Source organism: Schistocerca piceifrons, chromosome 2, assembly GCF_021461385.2.
Source record: "Schistocerca piceifrons isolate TAMUIC-IGC-003096 chromosome 2, iqSchPice1.1, whole genome shotgun sequence".
NCBI classification, from domain to species: Eukaryota; Metazoa; Arthropoda; class Insecta; order Orthoptera; family Acrididae; genus Schistocerca; species Schistocerca piceifrons.
Window position 1 is genome coordinate 758074563 of NC_060139.1, and position 19967 is coordinate 758094529.

At 39.1% G+C, this 19967-nt stretch overlaps 1 protein-coding gene across 4 annotated transcripts in view; it reads right to left on the reverse strand.

Moving 5' to 3' along the window:
• Positions 1 to 393: 393 nt before the first annotated feature.
• LOC124776303 (endonuclease/exonuclease/phosphatase family domain-containing protein 1-like) overlaps positions 394 to 19967 on the reverse strand; it is a 142077-nt gene continuing 122503 nt past the window's right edge. For all 4 annotated transcript variants that reach the window (XM_047251229.1, XM_047251230.1, XM_047251231.1 and 1 more), the window contains 3 exons: positions 17083 to 17236; positions 12666 to 12800; positions 394 to 3571 (listed from right to left, as the gene is read on the reverse strand). In XM_047251229.1, coding sequence (XP_047107185.1) covers positions 3438 to 3571; positions 12666 to 12800; positions 17083 to 17236 — 423 coding nt within the window. In that variant the 3' untranslated portion in view covers positions 394 to 3437. The remainder of the gene's footprint in view (positions 3572 to 12665; positions 12801 to 17082; positions 17237 to 19967) is intronic.

The window sequence follows — 19967 nt, forward strand, 5'->3', positions numbered from 1 at the left end:
ACAAGCCATTTTCTTCTTCGCTGAGTGTGAATGTGTGCTTGACAACATGTGTGTGCTCTCACATGTGGATGAGCATGCGCACTCCCATGTGTTAATGCATATGCATGTAATAGGATCATTAGGATGATTTAACTTTGCGAGAAACTATACCAAGAGAGAAAGACAAAGTGCATGCGCATTTGCACATCTGCTTCAGAGCACATACACATGCATGTTCCCACATGTGTGCATGCTCCTACGTGTGAATGCATGTATGCTCGCGTAAGATACACATGTGCTCTGCAGCACACAAGCACACTCCCTCACTCCCTCACTCACTCCCTCACTCACTCCCTCCCTCACTCACTCCCTCCCTCCCTCACTCACTCACTCACTCTTCACACTCTCTCTCTCTCTCTCTCTCTCTCTCTCTCTCTCTCTCTCTCTCTCACTCACTCTCTTTCTCCCCTCCCCCCTGCCTCCAGTTCTTTGAAGTGAAGCTGACAGAATAGCAATGAGCATTTCATAAAAAAAAAAAATTCAGTTGTAAACTCTAGCTACTAACTTGAACAATCAGATATGGCATGACCTGAATAAAGGAATACAAGTCTTCAGTTTCCTTTCACAAATAGGAGTAAACTACATTGCAAACTGCTTTTAACTTTGATTATAAATAATAGTTTTCAAGAATGTAAGTGTCTCCAGACTATAAACCCTAAACTGCAACTGTATTTAGTATTTTTATAACCTCAATCTTGTTAATTGATTTTTCTTTTGAGTAACTAATGTAAAAGAAAAGAAAAATGATCATGTACTGTTAGTTTCATTTGTCCCATGTGTTGGTTCATTAGACATTACCGTCTATGTCAGCTTTACAAAATAAAATAAAAATAAAAATGTTTATATTTCTGAAACCTCTTATCTAAATACCACAGTAGCAATTGTACTCCATCTGCACTACATATATCATTCTTCTTAGACATGTAGAAAACATAATCTTATTTAAAAGCTACAGCATTTTTCCAAAAAACTTATGTTTTCAGCATGTTGAAGGAGAATGATGCAAGTAGTTCGGTGGGAGGAGAACTGGTCAGGGGAAACCTATACACCCCAACAAAACTGAATATTCAGAGGCTGAAAGGCTAAGAGAGAAATGAGACTCTAAAAAAGCAGTATGGAGAAGGTCACATTACTACATTTATTCAATGAAATACAATTGGAAGTCACTATCAAAGGATAGTATCTAACAGTTTTCCTGAAGATATTCCACATGAGTATGATGTGATGACTGCTAAAATTGCTGAAATGCATCTCACTCATCTGGCGAGTCAGAGGGTTATGACGACTAATGCAAGGACACTAATATGGAGTTGGTGGGTGAAGGGTTTCGCTCGCTGATGATTCTTTCTGATTTAGTTACTTCTTTTGGGACAAACTAACTCAACAATCAAATCTGTGAATTTATACATGAAACTTGTAAATCAAACAGGGAGACAGAACAGAGAATCAGAAAGGTATGCATACAACACGTTTCTTCCCAAATTGACCAGACAGATGTAGTCAAACTTGACATTTTGTTTTTCCTGTTCATCTGGGAACTGACTGATGTGTGGCAGCTGTCTATTTCCAAAAGCTGGCATTCCTGTATTAGGATAGTATGGGAGAAGAGAATGAGTCAAGTCCATTAACTAAATGGAATTACTTGTACCAAGAAGCTGCACAGAGATCAACTGAACCACTTAGTGAAGACATATGGGAGATCTGGTGTGGGAAGCATATCCCAATGCAAAGCAACAAAAGTGACTGTGGTGGTGTTATGTACAAGTATGTAGAATGCATTACACATAATGTTAAGCTGGAGTTCTCCCAGAGTGACATGCCAGAAATAAAAGAGATGATGGAAGAAAAATAAAGCTGGAAAAAAAGTTGATACACCACTTACTATGAAATTCAAGAGAATGATCAGAAATTCCCAAAGTCTCCCCCTACAGCTGCCTGTAATTAATTATTTTCCATATAAGTGTGTAAGTATTTTGAGTGTGTGTAATGCAAACACAGTGAGCAAGATTATGTGACCAATGAAGATGATGGCAACATCAGCAACATAGATTCTTAACAGTAAAAGCCTTGATCAATAAAGGACTCACAACACATAATATAATAGTTTTCAAGTCTGAACAGGCTGAATACCCCCACAGAAAATTACTGTACAAACTATAGTGAATGATGACAGTAGGATGCACTAGCAGTTTAGCATTTGCTTTCAAGAACAAAATTCTGGTTCTCAACATCTGTGTCACATTACATAGCGAAATAAATGTTTCTCAGCATCAAAGTTTAAAATATACTCGATTGTTTCTGGTTTTGCACAACATATTCTAAGAATACAGTATATAAATTAAAACTGCAAATCATTAATTCAACTACAACATCACAAAACATGACAAATTACACACAACAGGAAGACTTTTTGATTGGTGTAAGAGCACCTGTCAGTGAAATCTAAAATGTCTTAACAATTTAAAAGTCATGATGCTTTTCCAAAGCAAATATTTTGCATCATAGAGTTAACTGAAGACTGTCACCTACAATAAAATAGTATTATAAATATCAGTAGATCCAGGTATGACTTCTCACTTCTTAATTAAAAGAAAATCTGGTCAATTATATGAGACTGAATGATTATATATGTATATTAAATGTGATGTGAAGTTTGGAGTTATTTCAGTCTATGAACCATTACACTGTGTTACAAAATCTATCACAGATAATGGCATCTTTACATCTACTTCTCGATACTTTATCTTCCAGACAGAACAATACACGAGTATAAAATATATTTCTGTTAGACAATTATGGGAAGACTTATAATACTGTGAAACTTACAAAGGCAAGAACAATCTGATACCACACATACTTAAAACAAGCAGGAAAGAATCTCTCTCTCTCTCTCTCTCTCTCTCTCTCTCTCTCTCACACACACACACGTATCAATGAATGCTCGTGTGTACGCACGCACATGTGGGCACAACCGCGCGTGCGTACACACACACACACACACACACACACACACACACACACACACACACACACACACACTAATTCCACAATAAATATTATACAATAAATCAACAATGCAATAAGTAAGATCAGCAATGCAAATCACAAAATTCCTGCATCTTAAATTATTTTTCTGTGCATTTTCCCTCAAGTGCAACACAAAACTACTTTGTTATTTGCTTTATTTGTGGTAAGCCTGCCACAACTATTGTCTGCTACAGATTTAGTATTTCTAATAACTAGAAAATACATGTATAATTTGTGGCACTAATTGTGTGTGGAATGATGAAATTAAATATTACGAACATAAACTATTTGAGAGAAAAACATATGATAAATATTATTAACTATCAATATGATATCTCTGTTTACTTCAGGAGAATGTGATGTGTTACAACTCAGCTGTGCTGCACAGTAGTGCCTGTGAAAAGTTCACACCACACCGGGCAATGTTCTGTGGCACAGCCACCCCACAGCCATCCTTTAGGAATAGCGAGATGTGACAGACCTTGCCTCACAATACCCCAAACACCTGGAAATAAAATGTTTGTTGCCAACACTTATTACTTTCTGATATCACTGCAGAGCAAACCACATGAACCAAGTTACACAATAAAACATAAAATAAGTAGTAATGAAAGATATTCCTCATAACAAAGAGAAAGATTGATAGTATTTGATTAAAATGTAAGGATTAAATTTCTGGAGCCCATCACATAACGCAAATATTTAGGGGCAACACATTCACTTTGTCACAGCATACAAAGCATTGTTCGTATCTGAATTTTTCTGGTGAAAGGTTACTTCCACAGCTGATTATCAGAGACATTTAGTCTCATCAAAGTAGTGTCCATTCTAAGCCAGTGATTTCCAATATGTTCATTAAGCATTTTTTGCAATAAGTTTGTCTGAATGACAGAGCTGCAGAATAAATATAGTTACAGTTGAAACAACTACGAGGGTGGTTTGAGAAGTTCTCGGAACAGAATAGAAAAAAAGTACTTACATCACTGAAGCTCTTTTTATTTTTCAATGTAGTCTCTTTGTAGATTAATGCAGTTGGTCCAATGATGTTCCATTGCTTTGAACCCATTACAAAAATGAGTTTCCTCCAGGCCTGCAAAATAGTTGTCAATTCCGGCTCTCAGTTCTTCGTTTCAAGTGAATCTCCGTCCACCAAGAAAAATTTTCAGTTTTAGGAAGAGATGGAAGTCTGACAGAGCCATATCAGCTGAATAAGGTGGGCGTGGCAACAATTCATACCTTAGTTCATGTAATTTTGCCATGGCGATGGCACGTGTGCGGGCGCGCGTTGCAAGTCGCCTCACCCATCTTGCATATATGTTTTTCATTTATAATTCATCAGTTAAAATATGATATACCCTTTCAGATGACATCTGGCAAGCATGTACAATTTCACACACTTTCAATCGGCAATCCTCCATGACCATTTTGTGCCCTTTTGCAATGCTTTCTGGAGTATTGATACATCTCTGCTGACCACTACACAGATCATCGTCTAAGTTCTCCCAACCAAATTTAAATTCATTTGTCCACTTGTTAACAGTTGAATATGAGGAAGCAAAGTCCCCCAATGTATTCTGGAAATCGGTATGAGTATCCTTAGCTTTCATACCTTTCTTTATGAAGTACTTAATCACTGCTCAAATCTCGATTTTTTCCATCTTCGCAAATCACTACATGGGAATAAGAACAACAGAGCCATGTCACAGCCACAGCTCTCTCCACAAGAGCACTGACATGGTACATGTTTACAGTCAACAGTCCAATAATATAATATGAACAACTCGTTGCGCTAGTGCTGACTTCTCATAGTGATTCTGAGAACTTTTAAAACCACCTCGTAATACCAGAACAAAATACAACAACTTAGAAGAAGCCATAGCTATCAAAGAACACTCATTTACAGGATGGAACAACAACAATGTGACAATATGGTCAGGACAGATTGCTACTCACCACATAGAGGAGACAGTGAGTTGCAGATAGGCACAATGCAACAGCACACTAGAAATATTTTCACCTTTCAGGAGAATGCCTTCAGAAGTAGATCTCTCACACATGCAAACAGCAACAACAATGACAAACCCCCCCCCCCCCCCCCCCCACACACACACACACACACACACACACACACACACACACACACGGCCACTGCCAAGGGGCACTAAGACTGACTGCGACTGCATCTGATGATCGCTGCAATCCAGCTGTGGTCTGTAGTTGGAGTGTGGAAGAGGTGTTGGTTGGGAATGGGGATGGACGGCAAGTTATAGGGAGGGAAGATGCAGGTACTGCCTGTCTGCATGTGCAGGAACAGGGTAGGGCAGTTAGGTGCAGCATTGGGAGACTGTGCTGGGAAATGGGGGGGGGGGGGGGGGGGGGGGGCTGCAGAGAAGTAGAGAGGAGGTAATCATTTGTAGGTGCACTGAGGGATAGTGTGTGTTAGTGTGTGTGTGTGTGTGTGTGTGCGCGCGCGCGCGCGCGCACTGGAGTGGGAGCAGGGGAAGGTAGGTGTGTGTGTGTGTGTGTGTGTGTGTGTGTGTGTGTGTGTGTGTGTGTGTGTGTGTGTGTACTGGAGTGGGAGCAGGGGAAGACACATGTGGGAGAAGGATGGGCACTGGTGAATGCGGCCAGAGGGGTTACAGGAATGAAGAATGTGTTGTAGAGAGAGTTCCCATCTGCACAATTCAAAAAAACTGAGCTGGTGTTGGTGGGAAGAATCCAGATGACACAGGCTGTGAAGCAGTCAGTAAAATGAGGCACACCATGTTCAGCAACATGTTCAACAACTGGGTGCTCCAGCTATCTCTTGGCCATATTTTGGCAGTGGCCACTCATGCAGACAGCTTGTTACTCGCCATGCCAAAATACACTGCAGGATAGTAGTTGCAGCCAAGTTTACACACACATCAAAAAATTTTTTGCATTACCCTGGTTCCCAGAACTCCTGAAGATAGACGATGACTGTGAATATTGTATCACAGACACAGTCCCTTTGACTGTTCAGAGATGTCCCTAAACAGGCCTAAATATGTAAACAACCATGCATGAACAGTGCCTATTAGACGGAGGGGGTCCAACAGCCAATCAGCTCCAGTCATTCCACCTGCAAGGAGGTACACGGCTCGTGGTGTCTATAGTTCAACCATGCCTAGATGGTCAATACCGCAGTTTGATCGCGTCTGCATTGTTACTTTGTGCCAGGAAGGGCTCTCAACAAGGGAAGTGTCCAGGCATCTCAGAGTCAACCAAAGCAATGTTGATCAGACATGGAGGAGATGCAGAGAGACAGGAACAGTCAATGACATGCCTCGCTCAGGCCACCCAAGAGCTACTACTGCAATGGATGACCGCTACCTAAGAATTATGGCTCAGAGGAACCCTGACAACAATGCCACCATGTTAAATAATACCTTTCATGCAGCCACAGGACGTTATGTTACAACTCAAACTATGCGCAATAGGTGCATGATGCACAACGTCCCGACGTCCATGGCAAGGTCCATCTTTGCAACCACGACACCATGCAGTGTGGTACAGATGGGCCCAACAACATGCCAAATAGACCGCTCAGGACTGACATCATGTTCTCTTCACTGATGGGTGTCGCATTTGCCTTCAACCAGACAATCGTCAGAGACGTGTTTGGAGGCAACCCTGTCGAGGTGAACGCCTTAGACACACTGTCCACCAAGTGCAGCAAGGTGGAGGTTCCCTGCTGTTTTGGAGTGGCATTATCTGGGGCCGACCTATGCCACTGGTGGTCATGGAAGGTGCCATAATTGCTGTATGATACGCGAATGCCATCCTCTGACTGATAGGGTAACCATGTTGGCAGCATATTGGCGAGGCATTCGTCTTCATGGATGACAATTCGCGCCCTCATCATGCACATCTTGTGAATGACTTCCTTCAGGATAACGACATCGCCTTGACTAGAGTGGCCAGCCTGTTCTCCAGACATGAACCCCATTGAACATGCCTGGGATAGATTGAAAAGGGCTGTTTATGGACGGCGTGACCCACCAACTGCACTGAGGGATCTACGCTAAATCGCCATTGAGGAGTGGGACAATCTGGACCAACAGTGTCTTGATGAACTTGTGGATAGTATGCCACACCAAATACAGGCATGCATCAATGCAAGAGGACGTGCTGGACCACCATCTCTGAAGGTGTTGCTATATGGTGGTACAATATGAAATGTGTGGTTTTCATGAGCAATAAAAAGGGCAGAAATGATGTTTATGTTGATATCTATTCCAATTTTCTTTACAGGTTCCGGAACTCTCAGAACTGAGGTGATGCAAAACTTTTTGTGATGTGTGTAGATCACATGGCTACTTTCACAGGTGGTCCAGTCTTTGACGGGGTAGGAGATGCCAGTGACACAACTGGAATAAGTGATAGTGGGAGGATGTACGAGACAGGCCTTGTATATGGGTCTATTGCAGGAATATGAGGCAAGGGATGGGGAGCAGGGGTGTAGTAGTGACAGACAAGGATAGTGCACAGGGTGGGCGCGTGGGTGCATGGGTGGGTCATGAGAGGGGCGGGGGAGATAGTGGGGAGGATATTTCTCCTTTTGGGGCAGGATGAGAGACAGTCGAAATAGTGATATTTAGTGTTCTATCTATTATACCAAGGGTGGTTTACTGCAAGGCAGAGATGCTAACCTGATGGGTGGACATTGGGAACATTGAATGCTGTGCCAGTGATTGCCAAGTCTGTACCTGTAACCGAGGTGGCGCCACGAGAAACCAGCCCTTCCCCACTTATCAATGTTAATGCCCGATGGTGCAGAGCTGTGAGTAGAATAAATTTTGCTTGTGTGGAACAGCCAAGAGCAGCTATGTAAGTGCATAGTTTTCTTGTTACTATCAGTGATATGTAATGTGGATGCATTTTGTGTAGTGAGCTGTTAACTGTACTTTCATTTTCAGGGACTTAATATTATTTTTGTTGTGTATTTCCTTTGAAAAATTTTCATTCTTTCTCTCATACAAATTATATTGTAGGGAAATTTGTTAGCCTTTAATGAATTTTGCTTGCTTTCGTTGTCTTATTGATATCAAAATGATTAAAATTGTAATTATATTTCTTGTGACAAGCTGCACTGCAGGTATACTCACATATGTATGCGAATTCTACTAACATGGATTGTATTTTCATGTCTTTCTGTATCTCTTGCTTAATTTATATGATATGGCATTGTGGTCATTTACCAACTACATGTACTTTCATGGGACCAGGTATCTGACCCCTCCATCCCCACCACTGGAGGGACTATATTTTCTTGTTTTTCAATTGTCTTTGAGAATTGGTATGTAAGCATAGTGTGTTACTGTTGCCCACCCTGACACTATATCAATAGCTGACTCTCTGGATAGGGTGGAGTGTGATATAATTATTAAAGAGATTTGTGCGTGAGCTCGGCAATGAATGCCACTGTAGTGTTGGAGATGTGGCCTGCAAAAAAGGAAAACTGCTTTATTTTGGCAAAAAGTGGTCAAAGCACTCACCACAGAAGTTGTGTGTTTTACAGCAGTGTACGAATCAGTGATTTATTATAAACGGTGTAATTTCCTCATCTGTGTCTCATGTCATATAGGGCAACAATAAGCTGTGTCACAATGGTTATGAAACCAACAGACATGGTGATCATTCTAACAGAGAGAGACGTATGTGGCTGGAAATTTACATGTGGAGATACTTTTGTTTGCACATCATGCTGAGAGGTCTACAGGCAGCAGTGCCACATAACGGTAATGCAAGCACTTGTAAAAATCAGTAATAGCATCATTAGGATAATTTAACTTTAATTGCAACAAACTAAGCTAACTGCTAAAACTATCTGAACAGTGACTCTGTGCGACTGCAGTATTAGTAATCAAACGGGGTGACTAACCAGCATGATAATAAGTTCTGAGGGGGAAGTCTTCAACACCTCTGTGACAAAATCCAGCAAAATTACACATTCACTGGAAACCAATTTTTAGGCATGTGGCTTAAACATGATTTTAAATGGTAGACACACACAATTTCACACAAAGCAAGCTTTCACACTGTTCAAATTGTATACTTTGCCCAGCACCACAGCTTTCCACAGTACGAGATTATATTCTGCGGTAACATAACTGCTAGCTCAGTCATCATCAGGATCAAAAACAGAACTATAAAAGCAACGCAACATGTGCAACAAACAGATTCCTGCAGGCCCCTCTTTCGAAAGTCTTTCAACATCTCACTCTCCTACATATTTGTTCTAAAAACATGTCAGTGGTGGCATACGTTATTGTTTTCTTGGGAAAGCAGCTGTTGAAGATCAATACAAACCCTTCTATAAATGCATCAAATTCAGAATTTACAACTGTCACATTATAAACGTCCCTCCCATTATCTTTCTGTAAAGCTACCTTGAAATTTTCTGATGTCCATCCATTAATTACTCTAAAAATGGGATTTCTCTGGGGCTCATACCTCATGTTCTGTTAGTGAGAGAAAGGCAGGGTCAAGTGTTCTGGACAGCTCTTGAGCTAGGGATCATGGGTATATCCAACACAATGGCCGTCTTACTGTAACTATCCTACGGTACAGGGTCGAAGTATGAGTATTATACACTTCCTCCTGCTTAGGCAAATGGAGCAAATTGATTGGTTCTTTTTGAATTTTATGTGGCATACAGTGTGCCTTAAGGGACTTATGGAGGCCCACTTAGTTTATGGGTAGTTCCTGAGAAAACCCAAAGTAGTGTTTTTACACCATTTTTTCGCTGTCAGCAGCTCATATCTAAATAATTAAGCACAGGGTATTGCTAAAATTTCAATGGTAAATTCTCTAGGCATTTATCTAGAAATGCCATCTTTCCAATTTAAAAATCTTTATCCATTACCAAGAAACACCCCAAAAACATAAGTTTTTGGTTACCAAAACTGAGCTGCGGATTTCAAGACAGTTATTCGCAACAAATGGCTGTAACTTTTATGACCGATTCCTAAGGTCTTGATCTCTAACAGCCTGAAAATTTTTCTTTACATCCTTATCTGTTTCTGAGATACAGAGGTTTACAGTTACCCTATTTGTGCATGTAAAACACACAGGTAAAAATTCGGTGTGAAACAAAAACCATAGTTTATAGTATGTAGCATGGAGAAATATGCTGTGAAGTATCTCCATTATCATCAGAAGGGTTCTGGAAACCCCCATGTGCACCACATGAAAAATTTTTGTGCACATAAAATCCAATCTGAAGAGTACAATTAGTTTGGTGTTTTAATTTCATGTAAGGAAACTACCATCAATTTGTGAGCCATAAAGTTCTTTTCATATGAGTGATATGCCCTGCTGCAGCAGAGAAAAGAAGGGAGCCAGCGGAAAAATGATCCTATCAGAGCATAAAAAATGGTGAGTTGCTCCTGTTTAACATACTTTGACTAAAAAGTGGGTTACCAGATGCCTCATTCTGCCTTCCTCAGCACCTTTAAAAATTTTCCAAAAATTTTGGCATGTGAACATATTCCCACTTTTTTATGCTGAGAGAGGAGGAGACATTGGCAGTGGGAAGGAGACATAAAAGTAATAAATACTGGAAGATAGCAGACAGTGGTTGTATAGAACGAGCAAAGGAGGGATGCATTAGCAGTGGAACATAGGTGACAAAGACAAAACAGTGCTAGGAAAAGAGTGAAGGAGACAGTACCAGGTGGAGAGGAATAAAGAGAAGGAGAAAGTGGAAGTGGGTTAGAGCCGGTGATAATGAGAGACAGAGTCTGTGACAATGATAACAAGGAAGAGGGAGATAATGACAGTGAGAACAGAAAGCAGCAGTGGGAAGGAAGGAATGAATGAGAAAGCAACCTTAGGAGAGAGCAACAGGGAGACAGTGACAATGGGAGGAGACAGTAGTAGTAGTAGTAGTAGTAGTAGTACAAAATGAAGGAGACTGTGGTTGAGACACAGGAGATAGTAGAGACACAAAGAGATGATGACAATGAGTTGGGATGAGTAAGTGAGTGAGAATAAGCAAGTGAGAGTGGATGGGTATGAGTGGCTTACAGCAATGGACTAATGGGTGTGAGCGAGTTACAGTTAGGGGAGCTTGTTGGAGTGAGAGGTGAGTTGCATGTTAAAATGAACAGGGATATGTTTTCATGAAAAAAGTTTTGGGAAATTTTTAAAGGTGCTCAGGAAGGCAGAATAAGGCAGCCGGTGAACAACTTTTCTGTCGAAGTATTTTAATTCAACAGGAGCCTATTCACCTTTTCTTGTGCTCCAGTAGTAGTTCTGCTATGTAATTCTGCTGGGGAAATTAAAAATATAAGTGAGGTTATAGGCCTTATGTAACATTTTCAAACTGTTAATTAATTTCTTTTAAGCTCTCCACAGCCTATTTTTTCTGAGTGGAGTAATACTGATTCAAATATTCCAATGGACATTTGAATTGTCCCACTGGGAACCTATATACTGTAGCAATTATACATGGCCTTTCCGTTAACAGCAGTTCACAAGGAAATTACAGAATAGATTTGAGCTCAGTATTACTTTTAAATTACATGACAACTCCTCATTTTTATGTTTAACACAAAATATTTCTATATTTATTTGGCTGTTAGACAGACCTAATGCATCAACTTCCTTAAGACATTCTAGATCACATAAACAGAGAAGTAGTTCATTAACTTTGTTTTTTAGTCCTCTAACATTCTGATGAATCACAGTAGGCTCATTCACACTTGTTTCTTTTATGTGTGAGACTTCATTCATCTGGACCATTATTAAATCTGTTTGTACAAATGAAGTACTTAGACAAAAAGCTTACATCTGACATATGTAATATCAAGAATTCCATTGCTTGTAACAGTACACCCTCCCCCTACACTTCTTGCTGTCACTTCATATACCAATCTTTCCCCTTCCTGTAAAAAGTGTAGACCATGTCTTTTTTATCCTCCTCTTCCAATAGCTCATTTTTTTAATAGTTTCTAATCAGCAATTTGTTTTTCTTATATCTGTTTGTTAACATGTAAATTACAAGCAAAAAGCAACTGATCAGAGATGATACAATACCTCAGACTTTTAGAACAAGCATAAAATTCTCACGGAACCAAAAAGCAGTACATTTCTGGGAGTAACTATCATACTGACACCACAATACTGACTACCACATGTAACTTGCTATTAATATGGAGGCCCAAAGATCCAGTATTAATAAATACCTTAGATTTTCCTTAAGTTTGATGGCCTGGAGTTGGAGGCATTTAACTTCATGATGCAACTGATAAGCTAATTGATTAAATATGCATAAAAAACTGGTATTCCAACCAATGAAATTGTGTCAAATGAAAAAATACCTGCAGCAGGCTAGGGGCCAGTACTTATTTCTTATTGCAAAAAATTCGCAGTTTTCCTTCACCCCCCCCCCCCCCTTTTTTTTTTTTTTTTTTTTTTTTTTTTTTTTTTTTTTTTTTTTTTTTTTGAAGCACTAACTGTTTTGATCAAAACTGGAACTTTTATGAAATAATTTTCACTTAGTTCCCAAAAAATGGGGACATCATTACTCTAAAAGATGAATGAGTAAGCACGGAGAAGGGAAAGACCATTACCTGTAAACAGTGATTGTGCATTTTTGTTAAGAAGGACATTATCTGCATATTTTACCACTGGATTCTCATTAGCATTTGTAGAAATTGTGGTAGGAATTATCGTCCTATAATGTACTTTCAGACTATCATCCATCTCTGTGGAGAGAATAAAGAAATCCAATTAAATCACATAACAGAACAATCTTTTTTTGTAACTTAACATGACTTGGTGACTCAAACTTCTTATGTACTACAGAATTTTTATGGCAGTAAAAATATGGGATGGATTATTACAATGTTTCAAATCTGAATTAGTAATCTACAAGTTCTAGTTAAACACTATGAACTAAGACACTAAGAACTTACATAATTCAATTTACTTCCACAGGAGTTAAATATCTTCTTAATTATTTTAACAATTTTTTTTTCATAGTCTGACATGGTAGCCAATATATTTTGTTTCATAATGTAAGGTTTCATGAAAGGAATCTCGCATGTATTCCTGATATTTAGGTTCCATTCATGAGACAACAAAGATTTTTATGATCTGACTCTTTTATTTATTTATGACACCCGTGACACATTTAAGGCATCAGTGTCACAAAATTGTCATAGAATGAAATAAAAAATCAAAATGAGAAAATACAGTGAGACGCCCACAGCTGACTTACTGACAGTTCAAAAACTTACAATAGCTTTTCAGGCAAACTATCATTTTTTTTAAATCTCTCTCTCTCTCTCTCTCTCTCTCTCTCTCTCTCTCTCTCTCTCTCTCACACACACACACACACACACACACACACACTCTCTTTCACTCATTAAATCCTAAGGAGGGAGGGATAAGGAAGGTGATCAGTGGTAGGTCTTGCTTCTTAATAAAAAATGAAAGAAACTGAAAGAGAAGAGAAAAGTGACCCCACTGGGTGCAGGTTTGGGTGTGGGAGTCATGGGAGATTAGCAATTAATAACTACTCAGCTATGACAATCATGCCATTAGAGAACAGTATTTTCACCAAGAATGATTTGTGCCTTGTCACGGCTGAGATACCTTGTCAAGAAGGTGAAACTGCTATTTAAACATCAACAACTAATTCAATTCAGCCACTCTCCGACATGCTTCTATCTGACAGAGCTGCAAAATTGACAGCTTTTTTACCATATGAAGTAACTGTGTTTTTTCTGCAACTTCTGACTGTAAAAAATATAAATTTAGGAAACCTAATAAGAAATTTCCATCTATATATCCCACTATAACACACTAGTGATTAAAATGCTTCTTAATAAAAAATGAAAGGAACTGAAGAAGAAGAGAAACTCAAAACAGTATCAGATGAAATCACCGATACTAAATGCCCTAAACTAGTAATTTCTTTTAAAAAGGAGAGAGCAATGTGCCATTTGCTGGCACAGATGATGGTATGGACCTAAAACACTACATTATTTATGGTGAAAAAAGGAAATCTGAATTATGGTTCCCACATATCATGTGCAAGCAATACCATGTTCACTAACCAGAATGAAATTCAAGTCAAACGCCATCCATGGAAATGTAGTTATGATTTTTTGATTGGCTGTTGAGTGTGTTTTGAATGGCAGTAATTTACACTACTGGCCATTAAAATTGCTACACCATGAAGATGACATGCTACAGTCGCAAAATTTAATCGACAGAAAGATGATGCTGTGATATGCAAATGATTAGCTTTTCAGAGCATTCACACTAGGTTGGCACCGGTGGCGACACCTACAACTTACTGACATGAGGAAAGTTTCCAACCGATTTCTCATGCACAAACAGCAGTTGACCAGCGTTGCCTGGTGAGACGTTGTTGTGATGCCTCGTGTAAGGAGGAGAAATTCGTACCATCATGTTTCCGACTTTGATAAAGGTCGGATTGTAGCCTATCACGATTGCGGTTTATCGTACCGCGACACTGCTGCTCGTGTTGGTCGAGATCCAATGACTGTTAGCAGAATATGGAATCGGTGGGTTCAGGAGGGTAATACGGAATGCTGTGCTGAATCCCAATGGCCTCGTATCACTAGCAGTCGAGATGACAGGCATCTTATCCACATGGCTGTAACGGATCGTGCAGCCACGTCTCGATCCCTGAGTCAACACAGATGGGGACGTTTGCAAGACAACAACCATCTGCATGAACAGTTCGATGACATTTGCTGGAGCATGGACTATCAGCTCTGAGACCATGGCTGCAGTTACCCTTGATGCTTCATCACAGACAGGAGCGCCTGTGATGGTGTACTCAACGACGAACCTGGGTACACACATGACAAAATGTCATTTTTTCGGATGAATCCAAGTTCTGTTTACAGCATCATGATGGTCACATCCATGTTTGGTGACATCGCGGTGAACGCACATTGGAAGAGTGTATTTGTCATTGCCATACTGGCTTATCACCCGGCGTGATGGTATGGGGTGCCATTGGTTACACGTCTCAGTTACCTCTTGTTCGCACTGACGGCACTTTGAACAGTGGATGTTACATTTCAGATGTGTTATGAGCCGTGGCTCTATGCTTCATTCGATCCCAGCAAAACCCTACATTTCAGCAGGATAATGCACGACCGTGTGTTGCAGGTCCTGTACAGGCCTTCCTGGATACAGAAAATATTCGACTGTTGCCCTGGCCAGCACATTCTCCAGATCTCTCACCAATTGAAAATGTCCGGTCAATGGTGGCCGAGCAACTGGCACATCACAATACGCTGGTCACTACTCTTGATGAACTGTGGTATCGTGTTGAAGCTGCATGGGCAGCTGTACCTGTACACACCATCCAAGCTCTGTTTGACTCAATGCTCAGGCGTATCAAGGCTATTATTACGGCCAGAGGTGGTTGTTCTGGGTACTGATTTCTCAGGATCTACGCACCCAAATTGCGTGAAAATGTAATCACATGTCAGTTCTAGTATAATATATTCTTCCAATGAATACCCGTTTATCATCTGCATTTCTTCTTGGTGTAGCAATTTTAATGGCCAGTAGTGTAATAGTAGTAAAGGTGGAGTAATGAAACAATTTCTAGCAGGGCAATATTGTTGGTACAGAATCAAATTTATTTCCTTAACTTGGGAAGTCACTATATTTATTGTGATACATTTTTTTAATCATCAAAACTTAGCAAAGCCATAAAACAAATACAACTTGTAGTTGAAATAAATCTCTGTCATAGTTTGTCATCGTCCCTGACCCAGTGTGTCACCTTACCTGAATGTTGTGGTATGATGGTAAAAATGAATTTTTTTAAATATAATTTTATACTTGACAGTCACAAGAAGATTATCATTGGGTTACAGCCCCCAGCAACAAATAACAATAACAGGATAAATATCCAGTTTTTATCTGGCCATCTCAAATGACTTTCTCAATTGCTAAAGCACTGGATATAACAGACCATTAATATAAAACTGTTTGTGTTTGTGATTGTTTCAAGAACACATTTATCACACTGATTTCATTAAACCACATGTAACATATTACAAACAGGAACAGGAGCTTTATTTATTCATTCTGTTCCATGTCGATCTTCTTTAAGTAATTACAAATGACTAGCAGATCGCACCATTGAGATGTAACTTTACTATTGTTTTAAAATTTGTCACTTGTTACTGTTAAAACAGTAGCAGTGTTTATTCTGAGCATTTAAAGAACTGGTGTTGTGAAAGAACTGTAAATTTTACACGAAGTTTTGTTGGATGATAAATCATCCAAAGAAAAGATTCTTCACAATTAGTCTGCAGAATTTCATCATGGTCATGCTTGCAACAATGATGAATTTTGTGAAGGGCAATCAATATCGATTGTTGTTCCAAAAAATGTTGATGCTATGTGTAACATGATTGAAGAGGGATGGCAAGTGAGTTACCAGGAGACTGAGGCATATTTAGGCATACTGAAGGCTGCATGCAGCCTCCTGGATTTTGGTTTATGCATGAACATTTAACTGTGAAAATCTCTTCCCAATGGATTTCACACAAATTGACCAAAGCTCAAAAAGAAGCTAGTTTCGATATTTTTGTAAAGAAATGCATGAAAATTCAACTGACGAAATACAAAATCTGTAAACAAAATTGTAACAGCAGAAAAAAATTTTGAAATATGAGTCTGAAATCAAGCAACAGTCAATTCTTTGGGTGTTCCAAGGTGAACTGAAACCTACAAAAGTGATACATCCACAAAGCCCTCTCATTACATGAATACTTGTTTCTTTGCTTGCATTGGACATGTCACTTTATAGGATCAAAGAACAGGAAACCAGTAATACAACTGAAATCATCATATAATTCATCATCATCATCATCATCATCATCCTGTTTCACAGAATGTCGTTATTAGAAAGCTCAGCAACTTTTTCAGCACAGCTGCTTGTGTGTCTATCAAACACTATACAGCGAGCACAACAAAATTAGTTACCTTTGTTTTTCTTAAGGCCAGTGAAATCTCCTAATATTATTAGTAACTCATCTTCTTGGAAGTTATCATGTGTCATCTGCTCTATACTGGAGAAGGAATCTTCATTGCTGTCTTTTACATACATATTAAGTAATGATACTACAGTATCAGTAACCTGAAACAGTATGAGAAAGATATACATTGTTAGCTCTTAAATTAAAGTTCAAAAACATTGTTCTTTAATATAAGGGAGCATAGGCGTGCAAAAGTCCCTGACTTTAGCACTTTCCAATTGGAACTGAAAAATTAATTTGGCACCACATGTAAACTTAATCTCTCATTATGTAACTGTGTGAATGTCAGGAAGTTCCACATCTGTGGAGTTACATCATGAAGTTTTCACCAAAATACTAGGCATCTCATGGGACTGTGTTGGTTTCATTATCAACAATATCCTAGATATAAGGAAACTTTCCGCATAGTCAGTGCCAAAATGTTTGAACAGTGAACGGAAGAAAGCCCCAGATGAGACATCCAGAGTTGTGGTAGCTAATTTTGGAAACTTATGGTTAGGTTGCTGACTTAGGATTAATCCTGGCTCCACATTTGTTATCTTGAAATAAAGGAACAATCAAAGGAAAGGCACTACAGTGGGACTCCATGACCAGAAAGTTCCACATCCAGAAATCAATCAAAAAAGTCACGGCACCCATTTCCTGACACGAAGATGTTATTCTCTGCTGGTGGGCTATCTTTCTCGGCTTTCTAGTATAACAGGAGAGTATTACACCAGCCTCCTCAACTGTTCACCATGGAAAATTCATCCAAGGGGTGATTTTGTGGTGAGACAATGTGCCCTTGTAAATGTCCCTAGTTGTAGATGCCAAATTAAAGGCCTTACGTTTCCAGCTGATTGACCATCTCTCTCATTTAACTGACGTGGCCCCTTTGGACCACCATCTATTTCCTAACCTGAAGAAACATCTCATGGGTCATCATCATTTAGACACCAATGAACATGTCAAACAAGCTGCTGAGAGCTCATTTGACTATGTATCACATTTTTTTCTTACTTAATGGACTAGAAAATATGCATCAATGATTTAAGAAGAGGTAGGGGTGCAATATGTTAAATAAATGTGTACTGTCAAAACTCTGACACTATTCCTTTTGTGTAAAGCCAAGAACTATTCAAAATCCCCCTCCCCCACACACTCAGATTTTTCTCAGAATTTTTAAATAACTACTGACTCAGAAATATCAAACAGCCACAGACTGAAACACAAACAACTAAAGGTAGGTGAAGATTAATTTCATTTATACATTTTTGTCCTTAATTTTTAAATACAACTAGAGAGAAATTGAAGACATGATACATAATGTACCATAAAGAAATCTAAATATGACATTTGTTCACCGAAAGGTAGAGACATACACATGCTGAAAGACTGTGAATAGTACAGGGACCTATTTGGAATTATCATATCTATGAGGCAGTAGCTCACAAATCTGAATCACTAGAAAAAGAACCATTTTGGCCAACAGAAGTAGAAAGAAACATCTGATGAGAAAAATGTGCTTTTTATGCAGTGGTTTGAGTGACTCAGTCATTACAAAATTTGTAAATTTTATTTCCTGTATTTCTTTCTCTTCAAATAAAGGATTAATACTGCTGGAAGATTTACATGTGTATACTAATTTGTCGGTTTGTCAGTCCTGCTGTATTTTTTCCTGTTTTGAACAACTGTAAGTAGATCTCAGATGACGACGATGATGATGATGATGATGATGATGATGATGACGACAATGTTTGGTTTGTGGGGTGCTCAATTGTGCGGTTATCAGTGCCCGTACAAATTCCCAACCTTTGCTCAGCCCGATCTCGCCACTTCCATAAATTATGATGAAATGATGACAACACAAACACCCAGTCATCACGAGGCAGGTAGGACGATGATGATGATGATGATGATGATGATGATGATATCAGAAGTAGATTATTCAGAATATAGCAAAAAACCATAGAACAACAAGAGAACACCAGCAGTGAGAAATTGTCAAAGAGAAAAGGGAGGAACCGGGCATGTGTCAAAGAAAAGGTAGATTCAAGGCAAAGGAGGTAAAGTAAGATCAGTAATTACAAAAATGATTTTTATCATAATTATGAAGAAAATATTGACAGTAGTAGTAGTAGTAGTAGTAGTAGTAGTAGTAGTAAATAATACCACCAGTAAAATAATAAAGTATTCACAGGACAGACAAATGTACATTTGATTCACAGTGACAGCTACTCTCAGTGACTGACTTGCAGTGGCCTGAATATCTTCATATACTGAGGCAGTTCAATACCTCATCTCTTGCAAAATTTACAAGGTCTCTCTGTTTCCCACATTGTCATTAGGTTGGCATGCACTACATTGACACTTCGGCTCATATCAAGTTCACCAGTACACTCCAATACAGCCACTTTCACAGTTGACCATCAACACACTATGTTGGCGACACTTATCTTGTTGAGCATGTTATGAAATATAAAAGCAAGAATCTCGAGTTTGATCATTTGGAGACTACTATTACCCACAAACATCACTTCAAAAACTTTATACGTTCTCAATTTATGCTAGTTTTTTCCTTATCCCCTACCATAGCCTTCCCTCACACAGCTTTTCTATTAACATTCAACAATCCATATATTAAGTCCCCCCCACCCTGCCCCCATACAGCATTAGCTTACCTTACCAATACTTGTATTATAGTAATTATTATATTATCCCCTTCTCTGACCCTCCTGCAAAGCCACAGACTGCGTGGACTGTAATTAAGAAAGTGTCATGATAATCTCTCTATTGGGGAAACTTCAGTGAACTGTTCTTCCTCATCCACTCTACAGCTCTGATCTTGTAACT